Raw genomic sequence first — 18,271 nt, 5'->3', positions numbered from 1 at the left:
CGAGATCCAGAGTCATTTCTAGCGAAACGATGGTTGTAAATGCTTAGGAATTTTTTCTGGACTCGCTCAATGGCGTTGCTGCTGGAATTAGGAATGCCATTCCAGATCACAGATGCATACTCTAGTTGAGGAAGACATAGCGCGGTGTACAATTTTCGGAAGGGCACAGGAGAACGGAATTCTCTAGACATTCTGCAAACACAGCCTAGGGTGCGAAGACCCCGCAAAGCAACACGCTTAGCGTGAGCAGAAAGTGTAAGGTGCTATCAAAAAGAACACCTAGATCATTGATCTCACATACCTTACACAACGACACAGAATTGACAGAATATAAAAATGGCACACTAGATGTTTTTCGAGTGAAACTCATTACCTTGGTTTTTGAAATATTTAGGGAGAGGTTATTGCTCTTGCACCATTCAGAAAAAGAACACAAATCAGATTGCAGCAAGCGACAATCGATAACTGAATGAATTTCCTTAAATATCTTTATGTCATCGGCATACAAAAGGAAAGAAGAATTCCGAATGACAGAAGAAACATCATTAACATAAATTAAAAAGAGGAGTGGGCCCAGTACCGACCCTTGAGGAACCCCACTAGTAGCTTTATACAAAGAGGACGTTTGGCCATTAACGGCAACGTAACATAATCTATCAAGAAGATAGCTATGGAGGAGATTCACAAGTTGAAGAATCAACATCAAAGTGTGCAAGTTTATCCACAAGCAGCGAATGGCTGACAACATCAAAAGCTTTGCTAAGGTCACAGTAAATAGCGTCAACCTGTCCTCTCTGCGAAATAGGCGTGGAGACTTGCATCATGAAACTGGCAAGATTAGTGACAGTTGAGCGGCCAGCGAGAAACCCATGCTGATTCACAATCAATGAATTTTTTACATCAAAAGACAATATTTTGTGAAGAGCAAGCTCAAAGATTTTGGATGCGGCACAAAGAAGGGAAATAGGGCGGTAGTTCGAGACGTCACTTTTACAGCCAGACTTAAACACTGGGAAAACACGAGCAGTTTTCCACATGCTAGGAAACGTTGAAGCATGCAGACACTTATTAAATATGGTAGTCAATACTGGGACAAGTATACTGCCATAGGCTTTTAGTATGGCAGAGGGGATGCCATCTGGGCCAGCTGAAAAGGATGGTTTCAAGCGCTTAATGCATTCTGAAATGGAATCTTCATCTAGCGACACAGCATCAGCTGCGCCAACTGCCTTAACCTGTCGACCGTTACTAGCTACAGAGGCTGGAGACTTATAGACAGATGAAAAATGCATGGCAAAACAGTCAGCAACGGCTTGAACTTCTACTCCATTTGGGTCCAGTATCCTGAAGGACTCGCCACTTTTGCTCGACCGTTTGCGCACATACTTCCAAAACTCAGCCGGCCTGTCAGACGCGCTTTTTTCTAAAAATGAAATATATAGACTGTGATCCCGTTTATAAAGGCGTTTAATAATAATAATAATAATAATAATAATAATAATAATAATAATAATAATAATAATAATAATAATAATAATAATAATAATAATAATAATAATAATAATAATAATAATAATAATAATAATAATAATAATAATAATCAATCAATCAATCAATCAATCAATCAATGATTTATTTAACGTGCCCAGGAACAACCGTAAGGCCTTTGTGCTGGCGCACGCAAAAAAAAAACAATAAAAATAAACAATACAATACAGACAGTTTTCAGAAATAAAAAGAGCAAAAACACGTAGACAAAGAGAAATGAACACAAAAGGGGAGGAGTAAAATAAGACAACACGAGAAATATTGACGGGGCATAAAAAATTAGATTGCATATATACAACTATGTGGAAAGACTGAGAACGGAAGACTTTGTACATTGTGCCACACTATGCCAAAACAGTGCAAAGCTCGGATAAAAACAATGATTGTGGGCTATGAAAAACGTCAAGATCAAGAAAATTAACATTATAGAGACTTTGTATTCTGTGAACGGTAGAGTGTTGGAAGAAGCAGGCAGGTACATGAAACGGTCTGTTCTCTCTGGTTAACTTACGCGGAATTCGAAAATTTACACAATTGAGAAGTACAGGGCAGGATATGATACCGTGGACTAGCTTGTAAAGAAATAAGAGATCAGAGCGATTTCGTCGGCAGTGAAGTGATGGCAGTGATAATAATTCAGCAGTACTTGAACGAGATCCAGAGTCATTTTTAGCAAAGCGATGGTTATATATGCTGAGGAATTTTTTCTGGACTCGTTCAATGGTGTTACCGCTGGATTGAGCAATGCCATTCCATATCACGGACGCATACTCAAGTTGCGGAAGACATATTGCCGTGTACAATTTGTGTAGGGCCATGGGAGACCTGAATTCTCGAGATATTCTACAAACACATCCGAGAGAACGAAGGCCCCGCATAGCAGCACGCTTAACGAGAGAAGAAAAGTTTAACGCGCTGTCAACAACAACACCAAGATCACTGATTTCATAAACTCTGCATAACGGCACAGAATTGACAGAGTATTGAAATGACACGCTAGATGTTTTGCGAGTGATAGACATGAATTTTGTCTTCGAGGTATTCAGAGAAAGGTTATTACCGTCGCACCATTCGGAAAAAGAGCGCAAGTCTGACTGCAGCAAGCGACAGTCGTTAACTGAATGAATTTCCTTAAAAATCTTGATGTCATCGGCATACAAGAGGAAAGAAGAATTACGAATGGCAAAAGAAACATCATTAACATAAATTAAAAATAGGAGTGGGCCTAATACCGACCCTTGAGGGACCCCACTAGTCACTTTATACAAAGAAGACGTTTGGCCATTTACGGCAACATAACAATATCTATTGAGCAGATAGCTCTGCAGGAGATTCACAACTGACAAGTCAACATCAAAGTGCGCAAGTTTAACCATAATCAGCGTGTGGCTGACTACGTCAAAAGCCTTGCTCAGGTCACAGTAAATTACGTCAACCTGTCCTCTCTGAGAGATAGGTGTGGAGATCTGCGTCATGAAACTAGCAAGATTTGTGGTAGTTGAGCGGCCAGCGAGAAAACCATGTTGATTAGGAATCAATGAGTTTTTCACACTAAAAGACAATATGTCGTGAAGAGCCAGCTCGAAGATCTTTGATGTGGCACATAGTAGAGAAATCGGGCGATAATTAGAAGCATCTGTTTTAGAGCCCGACTTAAATACTGGAAAAACACGAGCAGTTTTCCACATGCTTGGAAATGTGGAAGTGTCCAGGCAGTTATTAAATATCGTAGTTAGTACTGGGGCAAATATACTACCATAAGCTTTTAGTATGGCGGAGGGGATGCCATCTGGCCCACATGATAAGGATGGTTTTAAGCGCTTAATGCATTCGCAGATAAGATTTTCATCCAGCGACAAAGCACTGGATGAGCTAACCGCCTTGGGCTGTTGTCTGATATCAGTGCTAGAGTCTGAGGCCTTATAAACGGATGAGAAATGCGTGGGCACGGGAGGCTCGACATCGTCAACGCGCTCGGTGTAATTACGACTTTGCTCCATTGTGTTGTTGTTGTTGTTGTTGTTGTTGTACCCACTCCGGGAGATTGGCCAACAATTGATCTTATGAAAATTTTAAAAATATATTTTGAGTATTGAATGTTGATGATGATGATGATGATGATAATAATAATAATAATAATAATAATAATAATAATAATAATAATAATAATAATAATAATAATAATAATAATAATAATAAAAGAAAACTTTTTCCTTTTTATTTCTATTATAAGAATACTTATACAAGTGGGAATTTAAAGTCGTATTCGTTTTGTTCCTGAAGGTATCATCTACACAGGGCATCAAGCGCGTGCCTGTGGCTGAAGCCCAGAGCTGAAGCACCGAAGGTAAGCACATTGTCAGTTGTGAAGCTCAGCCCCAGGTTAGCTCCATTGCGTTCTGCTTCTTCTTTCTCTCACATCAGTGCAGAGAACAAAATCGCCACGTGCGTATAGTATGTGTCGCTTCGGTTGTGGAGATTGTACAACGGAGGTCGCAACGCTTTTGACTTCGCGTGTTCACCCAATTCCCACTACTATTTTGTATCAATAAAGTTCGTTCCTCCTCCACCGAACTCAGTTTGGCTCGAGCAAAAGTTCTCAATGCTCAGACGCGGCTTAACCATTCAATCGCAATACAGTCCAGCTCTTTGTGACCGCGTCGCCTACACTAAATACTTCCTACGTAAAATCATGCAATTTAAGCCACCCCTGTGTCCGGTGTGCGGCAGTGGAAGACGTAGCTCCCTTAATTGGTCTTTGCTGCCTATTTCATCCAGCAAGAAGAACCTCAATGCCCAAACTGTCATCTTGGTCTCTTGAGCTAACAGACGAGATTAATTCTAAACATAATTTTAAGAGCGACTACGGGTATCCAATCAAGAAAATTTATTCGGGAGTATTTCGGGATTGTGGAGAAGCGCCGCCTGTGCCTCTCAAGTTTTGAAAGCACTACCGAATTCAAATGTTTCGTTCGTATGGCGAGTTTCGTGTTGTGTTTGTGTGGTACGTTTTGTGCATCTAAGAGATCGGCCACACCAAGGTATTTGCCACTTCGTCAAGGGGAGCGAAGGAACAACATTATCATCATCATCGACAAACAAACGCAGGCGCTGCCGCAAGGGTATCCATAAAAACGAAGCCATCTTTGATAGTGGCTGGCTCCAGCGTACGCCTCCGTCGACAAGGTCGGAAACGCCTCGTGCGGAAGCAACGTCGCAACCTTGGCAGCCGCGTCGGGAGCCGGTATTTACGTACGTTGTAATGTTTAGCCCCACCGTCTCGGTTCTTTCACGTACGCGTTGGGCCGGTCGGCCGTGACCTTGCCGGGGCTGTCGGCCGTGTTAGGCTGTATCGATGCGAGTTCCTCTGGCTGCTTCGGCGACGCGTTGGTTTGCTGTTCGTTGCCTGCTCGGCCGTCGTTCTTATACCGGTACTTCAACTCTTCGCCACCCTGCCCTTCGGCTATTTATTCGCCATTCTGCGATGTGGGCGACCAGCGGGCGCGGTCACTTCGTCAAGCCGGACAACCTGACGCCAGGCGCCGCCGAATACGTGGCCAACCACAGCGGTCCGCTTCATCCCGTGCTCGCGAAATTATGCCAGGTAAGTCTGGCCTGAGTGTTAAAAAAAATGTCGAGTTTAGACGTATTTACGGTACTGCGGCGTTAAAGTCTATTTTGGCCTGCCTTGGTGGTTACGGTGCTCTGCCGCTGACCCGAAGGTCGCGGGTTCGATCCCGGCCGCGGCGGTCGCATTTCGATGGAGGCGAAACGCTAGAGGCCCGTGTGCTGTGCGATGTCGGTGCGTGTTAAAAAGACACCAGATGGTCCAAATTTCCGGAGCCCGGCATTGTGGGGTGCCTCATAATCATATAGTGGTTTTGGCACGCAAAACGACAGGCATTATTAAAGCTTCTATTTGGCTATTAAGCCCAGCTTTTAACAGCAAAGCTGTCATAGTCTCGTCGTCGTCGTCATTGTTGTCGTAGTAGTAGTAGTAGTAGGCATCACGCTGGTTGCGTTACCAGAAGGTGGAGTGAAAACAAACAAACAAACAAACAAACAAACAAACAAACAAAGAAACAAACAAACAAACAAACAAACAAACAAACAAACAAACAAACAAACAAACAAACAAACAAACAAACAAACAAACAAACAAACAAACAAACAACCAAACAAACAAACAAACAAACAAACAAACAAACAAACAAACAAACAAACAAACAAACAAACAAACAAACAAACAAACAGACAGACAGACAGACAGACAGACAGACAGACAGACAGACAGACAGACAGACAGACAGACAGACAGACAGACAAACACAAACAAACGATAAGAGCATGAAACACGTCGTAATTCGGGATTCCCGATTGGTTTAGATCGACCACCTTGGATTATTTAAAATACACCTAAATCTGAGTTCACTGTTTTTTATTCTTTTGCATTTCGCCTCATCGAAATGCAGCCGCCTTGGCCAGGCGGCTGCATTACGTGACAAAGAGGACTTTAATAGGCATCATGGCACGGCATCGATACAGAACTGGTGCACACGCGCGCATTGAACAGCTACGAAACTGCGTAGCTGTTCGTAGCTGCTAAGCTCCCGCGTCCTGGAGCTCAGCAGCGTGACACCTTTGTCGCTGTGCTACAATGGCGGGTTATAATTACGGTAAATAAGAGCGCATAGCCAGTAGATACCTATCCAGCGACCTCACATTTTCATTGCTGTTTCTTTTTAACGTTCATAGCGCCTATTCTTATTATGCACCTTCACCTTCAAAGGAGACCCAGCAGCAGCGCTATCCTGGAATGATGAGCGACACGGTGGAGCTTCAACTCTTCGACATTCTCCTCAAGGTCACTGGAGCCAGGCATTACCTGGAAATTGGTGAGTTACACGTCACTCGCATATTGTGAAATTATCGAACCGAATAACGCTTGGTCAAATAGAAGCAGGTGCAGACTTTGCATTAATTAATACTTATTTATTCGGCATTAATTATCCAAATTTTGGTTTTATCAAGACTCGTCCGTGTTCTCTCGGCACCGAAATTCTAAACTATAATGACATAAAGCTTTGAGTTTTCACGAGAAAGAACGTTTGACTTTTAAATGCCAGAGAGGACATGTTTACGAGTTGCATGAGCGAATGCAAGCTTACAGCTTCGTGCCAAGCTCGACGCGATTCTCTCTCTCCATTCAAGGAACATGAACACTCTCAGAAAGATAAGACACAATACGATTGGTAGTAACCAGTGTCAGTATAGCTACGACCTCACACATGCTTCAGAGTAATATTCATCAATGGAGTGCTTCATTCGTGACTCCTTTTTTTATATAGGCGTCTTCACGGGTGTGAGCACACTAGCGGCGGCCCTGGCACTACCACCAGATGGTCGGGTCACCGGACTGGAGATTGAAGCGGAAACCGTTAACGTCGGGAAGCCATTCTGGAAAGAGGTACACAATTCTCTTTCATCGGTTTGGTCAATTGATGCACAGAATTTCTTTCGAGCTGTGGTTTCTTGTCTCTCTCTGAACGTTTCGACCGGGTTCAGCCTTCGTCAGGGACCCCGGCCGAAACGTTGGAGTTAAGCGCATCGTTCTTTGTACGGTCGTCCATTTCATGTGAGCATCTAATACCGGATTCAGGAATACGGTCACTCATATCATCCTCATCTCGCAACACAATGAATTTTTGTGTGTGGTTCCCCTCCTTCATTGTTTGACAAACGTCAGCAAGGATTTACGTAGAATGAAAGAACGGCAATAAACGAGAGTCTCTGAGGCCACGTAGAAAGAAGCGCGTGGTTGAGATCCGCTCCGCCAGATGCCGCAACGATCCCAGGTGCTCACAAGAAACACCGCCCGCTGCTTCAATGAACTCATACAATTTTGTTTAATTAATTATCCTGACCGGGGACTGGTCCTTATCTTACACTCAAAGAAAAAGATCGAGCATCTGGGGAGTTTCTGAAACACAGCTATAATATTCATCTAGCTCGCGTACATTCTTTACGTTATCACCATGGTCCCGGCACTTCCCGGTCACGAACGGCGTGCGCGCTATGAGCGTGACGTCGCATGCTCGAAAGGAAAGTGGCGAGAGCCGGGTTTTCAAGAAAAGAAACGCGAGCAAGTCAGATGACAATTATAGTTGTGTGGCAGAAATACTCCCCGAATACTCGATATCGTCGGAGAGTAAGTAAACTTACTCGTCGACATCATATATATATATATATATATATATATATATATATATATATATATATATATATATATATATATATATATACCGGAAGTGCTTGGAAGGTAAACAAGAGTGTCCCCCAGCGCTATTTCCACTAAAAACACAGTTTCGCCGCAAGGGCGAAGCAGTGAATGCGATAGCAAGAGACTAATGCTATACGAAGTGAGGCTCGCCAATGGATACTCGCAGTTTGAACAGCGCTCCTGTTGCAAAGGCGGCCGAAGCAGCGAAGCAAACTATCGTGCTTCAAGTGTCGAGCTGTGACACTTGATAGTTCGCGCTCATCTTCTGTTTGTTCGTTTAGCGGCGTCCCTTCAGCTCGAGTGACTTTCGTACGCTCCGTAACATGAGCGCGGACACCACGGTGAAAGCTTGAAACAACCCTCTTCCCCTCACCGCCAGAAAACCGCGCGAGCAGACAGCGGAAGGGCAAGGTTCTCCCTGCGCAGTGAGAAGAAGCGAGCGAGCTCGCCGACGACTTTTAAATGCGCCCGTCGTGCCCCTAGCGCCATCTCGCTGGTAATGAAGAAACGCTTATAAGCGCCGGCCGTCTCCGAGTCCGTCCAGCGGTAAAGGGTGTGTATATAATGCTCGCCGTTAGCTACGCGGAGGATCTACGTTTCGTGGCGTAGCGGTTAGCGCCGCTCGCTGCGGAGCATGAGGTCCCTGGTTCGATTGCGCGCTTCGGAAGCATTTTTCTGAATTATTTCTCTTTGCGAATTTTTTATATATATACATACTTATACATATACGGTGCATGATGGCGACGGCGACGGCAAAATTCAGCCGAGACTGTCCATATAATTGCTATCGCAATAAAATTGTGGAGCAGGCTATTTCTTTCGGCTACACACCAGTCATCACAAGCGAACTGAGCGGAAGGTGCAATTAATGCTTTTCTCTAAAGCGTCGGAGTTTATTCGGACTTTTTTGTAGCGACGTTCTTATTACATACCGCGCTTCGCTGCAGTTTAATAATATCTGGGGTTTTACGTCCCAAAACCACGATAAGGGACGCCGTAGTGGAAGGCTCCGGAAATTGCGACCACCTGGGGTTCTTTAGTAGTATGGTATAGTGGTTAGTTGAGCAAATGATGCTTATTTCTGCAGCCCAATAGTGAGCGCGGCGCAGCGTCATGGGAAGGGAAATTGGGAAATAAAGAAGATGGCGGGATAAGACAAAGAGAAACAGCCAGGGTCTCGTCCATTCATGGGGGAGGCCGATTGTGAAGGAAGACCAGCAAGTCGCGGACGCTCAACGGTATACGCGGTGATCCCGGTCGCCTCCACGTACTCCAAGAGGCTGTGGAGAGCCCGGAGGTTGGGATGGGATGGGAAGAGCAGCTCGTTTGCGGTCGTAGCAGGGAGTCCCTGTGGTCTGTAGGCAGTGGAATTCTTTAACGTGCACTAACATCGCACAGTACACGGCCCTCTAATCGCCTCCATCGAAAGGCGACCGCCTCGGCGAGGATCGAACCCGCGACTTTCGGGTCAGCGGCCGAGCTTCGCTGCAGTTTATTCCTATTTGTTTTCGTAGCGGTTCCAATGTCATTTTACATCAAGTACTATGTCTCTTTCATAAAGTTCTCCTGAATTTAACGGTGTCGTCGCAATGGTGACGATGATGTGTATTCAGTTTTTAAATTCGCAGTTCATGGAAGACGCGCGGATGGCACGTACACGATGCAAAATATATTCTGAAAACAATCGTCTTTTTTTTTCTTGCAGGCTGGCGTCGACGACAAGATAGACATTATTATTGGCGACGCAAAGAAGTCTTTAGGCAAGTTCATGTATTCGTTTTCGAGTGCTTCTACATCGGAATAACATTTCTTTATCGAGTACTATGGATTTCGTATAGGTGTACAATCTTGCTTCGGGCGAGACGTAACGAACCCACTAACGCATTTATTCAGAACCCGTAGTACCGAAGCCTCAATCTCTAACCACTATACAGCTCTGAAGCATACATCAAGTGGGAAGAGAACGCTCTTAAGAATATAAGCAAGCGCGTTCTGACGCTTGGCGTGTTTCCCAAACGCTGATGTTTTTTCTAAAGAATTTCGAATACCTGTAAGAAAAATAGGGAGTCGACTGGAGGCACCCTCAGACAGAAATTTTCCCTAATGGTCTGTTCTACTCGCACACGCACCCAGGTGTCCACAGCTGCACCTGCGATATACAGGGTGTTTCGGCTAACTAGCACCAAGTATTCAAAAAACAAACGTAAGCGCTATGCGCCTTGAATTAGCGCAGTATTGTTCTCAGCCATACAGAGCACGTCAGAATATTTTCCAATCCGCCAAGCTCGGTAATTAACAAAAAAAAAACATGGTTGATCCCTCCGTCATAGGAATCGGAATAACACGAAAGTAAAGCGTGCCCTTACAGAAGTCACTGAATGTTTACTGTACATTGATATAAGAGAGTTTGCACAATGTATATTGATGTCTGGCAGCTATAGCACCGTTTAACGTGGATTTGCCCACTTTGATGGTTGGTGGTACTACATCTCCATCCCGACGACTAACGTCCCTGCTAAATGATTAAACAAACCCTTGTGGTAGCTGTAGTAGTTAACGGTGAAAGCGTAACCAGAGAACGAGGTGTGATAGCCAGAAGAGCGTCGCATATTTGACGCAGAACTTGGTCGCCATCCCGCGGCCTGTTAAAATGTGGCTGAACACCAAGCGCCGGACTAGAGGGAAACGCAAAGCGCGTCGTGCCGCCTCGGTAGCCCGGCCGCGATATTTCTCGGCGCGAGCGCGTGGAATGCGGTGTTACAGCCAGGTGAGGCAGGCGCGCGTCGCAGAGCTATTTTAGGGGCGAAGCTCCTTAAGGCGGCACCCGTTCGTCCCTCGTAGTTGTCGTAGTGCGTAACCAGTCGTAACGCTAGTACCAGATCTTGACCTCTAAGGTGGTGCCGGTGGGAGATTTTTCCTGTGCGTTGTTGAACAATAAAAAATTCGCAGCGTGCGCGTTAACGAAAAGCCGAATTCTTCTGTCTCTCATTCCACATTAGCAGCCATTGGCATGTTCCAGTAGGAAACGTTAGTAGAAGTAGAAGTGTAAGTGTTAGCTAAAAGCCGACTTCTTCTGTCTCTCATTCCCATTAGCAGCCATTGTTTACCTCCAAGGTAGTGCCTGGTGAGATTTCTCCCGTGCGTGATTAAAGAATAAAAATTTTGTTCAAAACGCCGTTGATTGATGAAATAAACCAACGAAAGACGCCAGATGTTTCTAAAGCAAAACGAAAAGACGCCAGCTGCTTAACGAAAGACGCCAGATGTTTTCTAAAGCAATGGTTTTCTAAACAATGAAAATTCACAGCGTACATGTAAAATTAAAGTGAGCTGCAAGTCGTCATAACTCATCGAACCTTTATTATAAACGCGCCCGATCTCACGTCGGTGATGATGTACTGGGCAGAATTCACGGAAGATTCACGGTTTACCGATGAACCTCCGCAGCTTCGCCCACTCATCATCATTCACTCCGTGGATATGCTGTGATTTTTTTTTGTTTTGTATTAGCGTGATGCTATGAGCGAAGCCGACGCTTTTACTACGCTTGGGCAAAGGTCGCCACCTCGCGGTGTGTTAAGGCATTGACAAAATTCAACTTCTGTTGAAAACGCGCCGAACGGCACAGACGCGTAACGCGTTGCAGCTGCTAGTCGCGGAGGCCGCAGCAATGACGAATTACTTTACCTTACCACTCCCAGAGGTCCAACCACCTAGCCGACCGGGAGAGTGGTAGATATAAAAGGCGCGTTTGTAAAGCCTCCAGAGTCTGTGACCGTGGCGCAGTGGATAGTGTGCCCGGCATCTGTTGTTGCGGACCGAGCGTTCGTGGGTTCGATGCCCGTTGACGGTACCTTTTTTTCTTTGCCATCTGGTCGTGTATATTTTTTCGACGTCATTTCCGTGACGGAAATACGTCACTGAAGTCTTGGTGGACCCCGGCATAAAACACTTTCGTGTTAAAATTGCTTAATTATACTTTTAAATAGCAACTCTAGCGGAAAACGTTCAATACTATAAAGTTGTAGCGCTTGTTCAGGAACATCGGGTTTCTAAAAAATCAGGGCTAAGGTAACTCCCTTACTTAATTTTTTTCCAGCTTTTCTCTAAAGCGCGCGATTTAAAAAAAGAATACGTGACTGCCGCCTAACACGCGGCGCTTTTGTGCCCCCCCCCCCATGTCAGTTGAAGGAATGATGAAAGGCTGCTCCTCACACAGAGGTCGACTCACTCACTCACTCACTCACTCACTCACTCACTCACTCACTCACTCACTCACTCACTCACTCACTCACTCACTCACTCACTCACTCACTCACTCACTCACTCACTCACTCAATCAATCAATCAATCAATCGTGAACGCCAGCGCTTTGAGACACTTGGCGCGTTTTCACAAATTTGGAATGTCGTCGAATCGCCGTTACGTTCTTAGCATTGACACTGATAGCTTTACTAGTTAACCGATGGATGTTGTAATTACGCCCTGCTATTTAATCATATTTTTTCTGTTAATGCCTTAGTTTACTTACACCTCGCTTGCAATGCTGTCTGAAGATTTGCAGCAGTAGCATAGTAAGAACTGGGAAACGCAAAGCCAATGAGAACAGTGCTTATCTGGGATAAGCTAGATAAGAGAAGAGTTGCAGGCTTATCTCTGTGACATCACACCGGAAGGGCCATAGCTCGATTAGGCGAGGCAAAAGTGCGAAAATGCTCGCGGCGGTATAGCTATAAGTCGTAAGCTTAAAACAGGTGGCTCATGTTAGTGCACGTTCAAGGAGCTTTTGCACAGTCACTAACCGCGGCTTTCACTCGCGTGGTCTTTCCATATCGCAGATGATCTGATCGCCCAGGGCAAATCAAACTCCTTCGATTTCATTTTCATCGACGCCGACAAGAAGTCCGTAGACGATTACTACGAGAGGAGTCTGCAGCTCGTCAGGCGCAACGGCATCATCGCTGTTGACAATGTAAGTTTGCTTGCCACCTTCACGTTACCTGAAAGTAGATGGTTCGAACAAAACGTGCCAGTCATTTCGCGCAGTTACAGTAATACCTCTGGTACACGTGTGAACTAAAGTCCTTTTGAAGTAAAGCGCTTTGCAAAAAGTGACACAGGGCTCGTTATGCATTTGCCTAGAATGACTGGAAGGCGAAAGCCTTCTTCCCGTTCTTTTTCTTCCCAGACGACTATATCGATCCCCCCCCCCCCCCCCCACACACACACAAAAGCTCTCTGCACCTGGCGTAGTGTTGCCCTGCCTTCGTGATCGAGATTTCTGCACGTTACGCTATTTTGCATTGCCTCCGGGATCGGCCCACCTTTGACCAAGCGACAATGTCTGGTGAGGACGTCATGATGACGTCACAAATTGTGGCGACTTGTGGTGCCATAGGGTGACGTCATCACGTGATGATTTTTTGCATTGTTCACACCGACGCCGACGGTCACTTATCGAACTTGATGAGGCATCTAAGGCTTTCGCCTTAATCACAAAAAGAACCTTGACAAAAGTGAGTTTCGAAAAGGATTACTGTACAGGTGGGCGGTCGCTGCATGCCCTTTTCAGTGCTGACGCTGTCATGAGATCACAACAGCCGATTCTGGTGGCATAGTTGTTCGCCGCCGCCGCCGGTGTGCGTAACCGCTATCGCGCGAAATGAAAAAAAAAAGTATCCAGGATCGCATGGGATCTGAACCCGGGCGCTTTGTGCGGCAGTCAAGTATTCTACCACAGAGCTGTGCCCAGTGCTTGAAACTCCTTCGCAAAAAGAAAGAAAGAAAGAAAGGAAGAAAGAAAACGAAAGAAAATGCCAGGCCTGTGCGGAAAGCGCAGCACAGTCACAGCGAAAGCTGGAAGAGCGGCATTTCTAGAGGCCGTTGTAAACTCTCTTGGCGCTACTAACACAAGTACACTTGCAAGGTACCCACTAAGCCATGCATCATAATTTTTATGAAGTTGGGAAGCACTCACTACGGCATTATTCGTCATTTTTCGGAGAAGCGAGGTATCCGCTACACATCTGCAAGGCATTATGTGCACTTTGTTGGTGCGATGGCTGATGATGAAGAATTATGGCTGGGCCTTTTGTAATGGGCATGAAGCAGTCAACGACCCATTAGTTACACTATTCGAATGGTGTGACGCCTGGTTACAGAATTCGCGTTGTGTGACGCCTGGTTGTTATTTTACTCTTCTACCACGACATATTACATATGTTAAGGTGGTTCCTTCCCGACGTGAAGCTTGTCTAGGGTCTTTTTGCGAAGGAGTTTCAAGCATCGACATGGCTCTTAGGTAGAGTACTGGGCTGCTACGGATAGGGCCCAGGCAGGCACGTTGCCAGGATTTTTTTTTTGGGGGTGGGCTCCAGGCCTAATTGTTCGAAAGAAAGTCTTTAATGGGAAAAATAAGAAAAATTTGCCCGGGGATATGGAAGGCTGGACGAATTTGGGGAGGGGAGGGGGGGGCCTGGCCCTCGCTCTTGCCTACACCTGGGCCCAGGTCTGAACCACGTTTCATCTTGAATATTTTCAAATGCGAAGCATTTCTTAACGAACCTTTGACACTTTGAGCGTTTCTATCTACGTATCTACTACCTATCTAGCCGCCTACGTCTGGGTGCTCTCATGATCGCCTCCTTAAATTGGTGTAGGCCAAAATTGGCATGGGAGGGTAGGAGAATTTGGCGAATACGACTGTCGGGTCAAGACATGAATAACATGAAAATCCTGTCACGTATGTCGTCAAACCCTTTCCTCCAGGCACCTGTGGCACATACCTGTTTACCATGTGCTGCGGTGTACGGATATGCGGCACAGGTGATTGATAGTTTATATCTAGCCAGGAACGGCGAGAACAGCCATTGGTAATTTAAATGCGAGCGTTAAGAAAAACCGACATCCGTAGCGTTGACCCGACAAATGGAAAGAACAAAAAATAGGATCCCAGCAGGAATCGAACCCAAGCATTATGCGTAACAATCGGGTATACTAGCACAAATCCACGCCAGGTCTATAAACTGGGTTGGAAAAACAGCCTATGCAGGCGTGATGTCGGTGCAACGTCAATTGTGGTTGTGGTGTTGGCTATCTAATTTTACAAGAAAGCAATAAATACTACATATATACTCCTAAGATACAGGCGTCATATCATATTAACGTCTGTGGTTCCAGTGTTGGCTCCGCTTTTATAGCAGTCTAAGAAACATTACATTTGTATTCATATGATTCAGCAAGCTATATTGAAGCATTACTCGACCCCGGAGAAATACATTAACGAAAGTTACGAAAGTTACGTATGATATTCACATGATTGCACCATAAAGTGCACTTCGTTTTAATAATACTGACGTATGTACTCTAACATGAGTCCTGACGTTACGTCGCACCATAAGTTACCCTTTAAACACCAGTGTTGTCGACGTTCCTGGTAAGCCCACAATGTGCACACAGCTACTACACTTACAAAAACACGTCGATCCACCTCGTAACGCTTGGCTCAAAGCCATAAAATATAGCATGGACGTACTCGCTGACTGCTTCGCATGAAACCGATTCCCACAACGCGTGGGATCTGCCGAATTTTTTCTCACTTGTTTTTTTTTCCTGTTTCGTGCGACAGCGGTTACGGACACCGGTGGCGGCGGACAACTACGGTGCCAAAAACGGTCGTTGTTGTGATTTCATAACAGCTTTCACTGTAAATAAATGCCAGGCCTGCGCGGAACATGCAGCACAGTCACAACGAAAGCTGTAAAAGCGGTCTTTCTAGAGCCTTTTGTAAACTCTCTTGAAGCAACTACTACAAGTACATTTGAAAGGCACCCACTACTCTGTAAATCATAATTTTTTTTGAAGTCATAATCTTTTTGAAGTAGGTAAGCACCAACTACGCCATTATTCGTTATATTTCGAAGAAGTGTGGCGCCCGCTACACATCTGTAAGGCATTATGTGCTCTTTGTTGATGCTGTGGCTGATGACGATGAAGAATTATGGCTGAGCCTTTGTAATAGGTTGGAAGCATTCAATGAACCTCTTGTTACGCAATTCGCATTGTCTGACGACTGGTTGTTATTTTATTCTTCAAACACGCTATATTACATGTTAACGCGATTCATTCCCCGACGTGAAGCATGTATAGGGTCTTTTTTCGTGGCACTATCAAGCACCGGCGTGGCTCTGTGGTAGAATACTGGGCTGCCATGGAGAGGGCCCGGGCTTGAATCCAATTCTGTGCAGGATATTATTTTCTCATTTCGTTTTTTTCTTATTTCACGCGATAGCGGTTACAAACACCGGCGGCGGTGGTGGCGGCGGTGAACAAGTGCGGCACAGTTGTGACCTCATGACAGCTTTCACTGTAAAATGAAATCGTCTACGTGAAGAACTTCGCAGGCGACCCAGCCTGGATGAAAGGAACCATAATCAAACAAGTAGGTTGTCGGTCTTGGTTGGTCAGCACGGACAGAGGCGTCGTGCGACGGCGCAAAGTCCACGTTCAGGCTACGAGGCATGAAGTGACTCATGACAACGCTTCTACAGCAGTCACCGGGTGGTCGCCTCCAGTGTTCGCTTCTCCCGTTTTTTCTTCCAGAAAGCCAGGCTGGCAGTCAGCAAGGGGCGTCGACTAGAGGCACTGTTGTTGTGATCTCATAACAGATTTCACTGTGAGAGACTCTACACAGGCGTCATGTTGGGCAAGAAATCACGTTAACATACCTAATATAGTATGGCAGAAGAGTAAAGTAACAACGAGGTGTTACACAATGCGAATTGCGTAACGAGTCGGTCGTTGACTGCTTGGAATCCATTACAAAGGACTCAGCCCTAATTCATCATCAACAACAGCACAAAGTGCACATAATGTCTTAGATATGTGTAGCGGGTACCACGTTTCTCCGCAGAATGGCCTAGTGGGTGCTTCCCTACTTCACAAAAATTATGATTTATGGAGTAGGTGGTACCTCGCAAGTGTACTGGTATTAGTTGCCCCAAGAGAATACAATTAGCTCTAGAAAGGATGCCCTTCCAGCTTTCGCTGTGACTGTGCTGCGCCTTCCGCCAGGCCTGACGTTTTTTCTCTGTAAAGATGCATGAGATGCCTCAACATGCTCTCCCTTTTCTCCTGAATAAAAATGGGACCATTGCGACTAGGCGTGTGGAACATGGAACGCTAAACTGGTTTATGTATACGACATAGTAATGGCGCAGAAGTAATCGCTTGTGTAACTGTACGTATACTCGTCTGTTTGATTTTGCGCAGGTTCTGTGGCACACAAAAGTGTTCAACCCGGCAGTCAACGATCCTGACACTGAGGCCATCCGGCGGCTAAACAGCAAGATGGCGGCCGACGATCGCGTCCAGATCAGTTTGGTCACCGTCGGCGATGGTGTCACCTTCGTGCTTAAGAAGTGAATGCGCGAAGCCGGGGGACTAGCGCCAATGCCAACGATTCCTTACGCATTACAGGGCCAGCTGTGTGAACGAACAAGTTATCACCTCTACGATGTAGCAGCTATAATAAGTGTTGTCCGTTACAATTACACCTGTCGTCCTGGATTAGTAGCTATGGCGTTGGGCTGCTAAGCACAAGGTCGTGGAGCCGGTGCCCGGCCACGGCGGCCGCATTTTGATGAGGGGTGAAATGCAAAAAGTGTACTCGATTCCCTATAGTGTACTTCCCCGTAGAGTACTTCGATTTAGGTGTACGTTAAAGAAACTTCATAGTTCAAAATTAATCTGCACTGCCCAACCACAACGTTCCTCGTAATCGTATCGTGGTTCTGCCAAGAAAGAAGAGCAGGAATCAATTCCTTTACAAGAGCTATTATAGCGGGGTTTATAAAATAAATATCTTTCTGTGTAAAAAGTTAACGACGGCACCGTTTGTTTTTACGGTATACTGGGCCGTCGATATGAAAGGATCCGTTTCATTCGGCATTAAATATTTTTTTTTGCTTACTGCTCTTGTCTGTTTTGCTCATTTATTGCCTTTTTATGCCTTGTCATGCAACGCGGCTTTAGCAGCAACTTCCAAAGAAACTACACACGCGTGGCTCGAGATGGTACTGCTCTTTGAAACGCAGGTCTTAATACTGGATATACTTGGGAATGCGAATTCTAAAGCTGGCCAACTCAATCCGCCCGGTGTGACAAAAGAACGCGAAGGGTCTTCAATGGAGTTCGGCATCTTGCGTGCGCTGCTTCGCTTAGATGAGCTATTTCTAAAGATCCCCAAATTTTCGTTTAATTGAATTCGAAGGCAGATGCTAGCGCTAGTCAATGGTTGCAGTTAGTGTTCGGCTACTGCAGTGCGGTACAGAACAAACACAGCAAGGGTGGCATACAAAACGCCGTTGAGGTAATTCACATTCACGTTCATTAAACGAGTCGAACCCGGAACAGCACGGCGGCAGTGTCCGTGAATTGTAAATG

The 18,271-nt window shown here is 45.4% G+C and overlaps 1 protein-coding gene across 1 annotated transcript; it reads left to right on the top strand.

Moving 5' to 3' along the window:
• Nucleotides 1-4,858: 4,858 nt before the first annotated feature.
• On the top strand, nucleotides 4,859-17,742 carry LOC119383118 (probable caffeoyl-CoA O-methyltransferase 2). The gene is made up of 6 exons (XM_037651122.2): nucleotides 4,859-5,152; nucleotides 6,338-6,443; nucleotides 6,897-7,015; nucleotides 9,534-9,588; nucleotides 12,667-12,800; nucleotides 17,099-17,742. Exons 1-6 carry the CDS (start codon nucleotides 4,904-4,906, stop codon nucleotides 17,249-17,251), a joined length of 816 nt encoding a protein of 271 aa, XP_037507050.1. The 5' UTR covers nucleotides 4,859-4,903; the 3' UTR covers nucleotides 17,252-17,742.
• The last annotated feature ends 529 nt before the right edge of the window (nucleotides 17,743-18,271 follow it).

The sequence above is a fragment of the Rhipicephalus sanguineus genome, chromosome 2 (genome assembly GCF_013339695.2).
Source record: "Rhipicephalus sanguineus isolate Rsan-2018 chromosome 2, BIME_Rsan_1.4, whole genome shotgun sequence".
NCBI classification, from domain to species: Eukaryota; Metazoa; Arthropoda; class Arachnida; order Ixodida; family Ixodidae; genus Rhipicephalus; species Rhipicephalus sanguineus.
The sequence above is the reverse complement of the archived record's forward strand: the minus strand, read 5'-3'. Positions and strand labels throughout refer to the sequence as shown.

What these genes read in the sequence shown, in the direction of transcription:
- LOC119383118 (XM_037651122.2), top strand. Translation starts at nt 4,904, where the DNA reads ATGCGAGTTCCTCTGGCTGCTTCGGCGACGCGTTGGTTTGCTGTTCGT. An exon ending in CGACGCAAAGAAGTCTTTAG is followed by an intron (nt 9,589 to 12,666) that starts GCAAGTTCATGT and finishes TCCATATCGCAG; the next exon opens with ATGATCTGATCGCCCAGGGC. An exon ending in GCATCATCGCTGTTGACAAT is followed by an intron (nt 12,801 to 17,098) that starts GTAAGTTTGCTT and finishes GATTTTGCGCAG; the next exon opens with GTTCTGTGGCACACAAAAGT.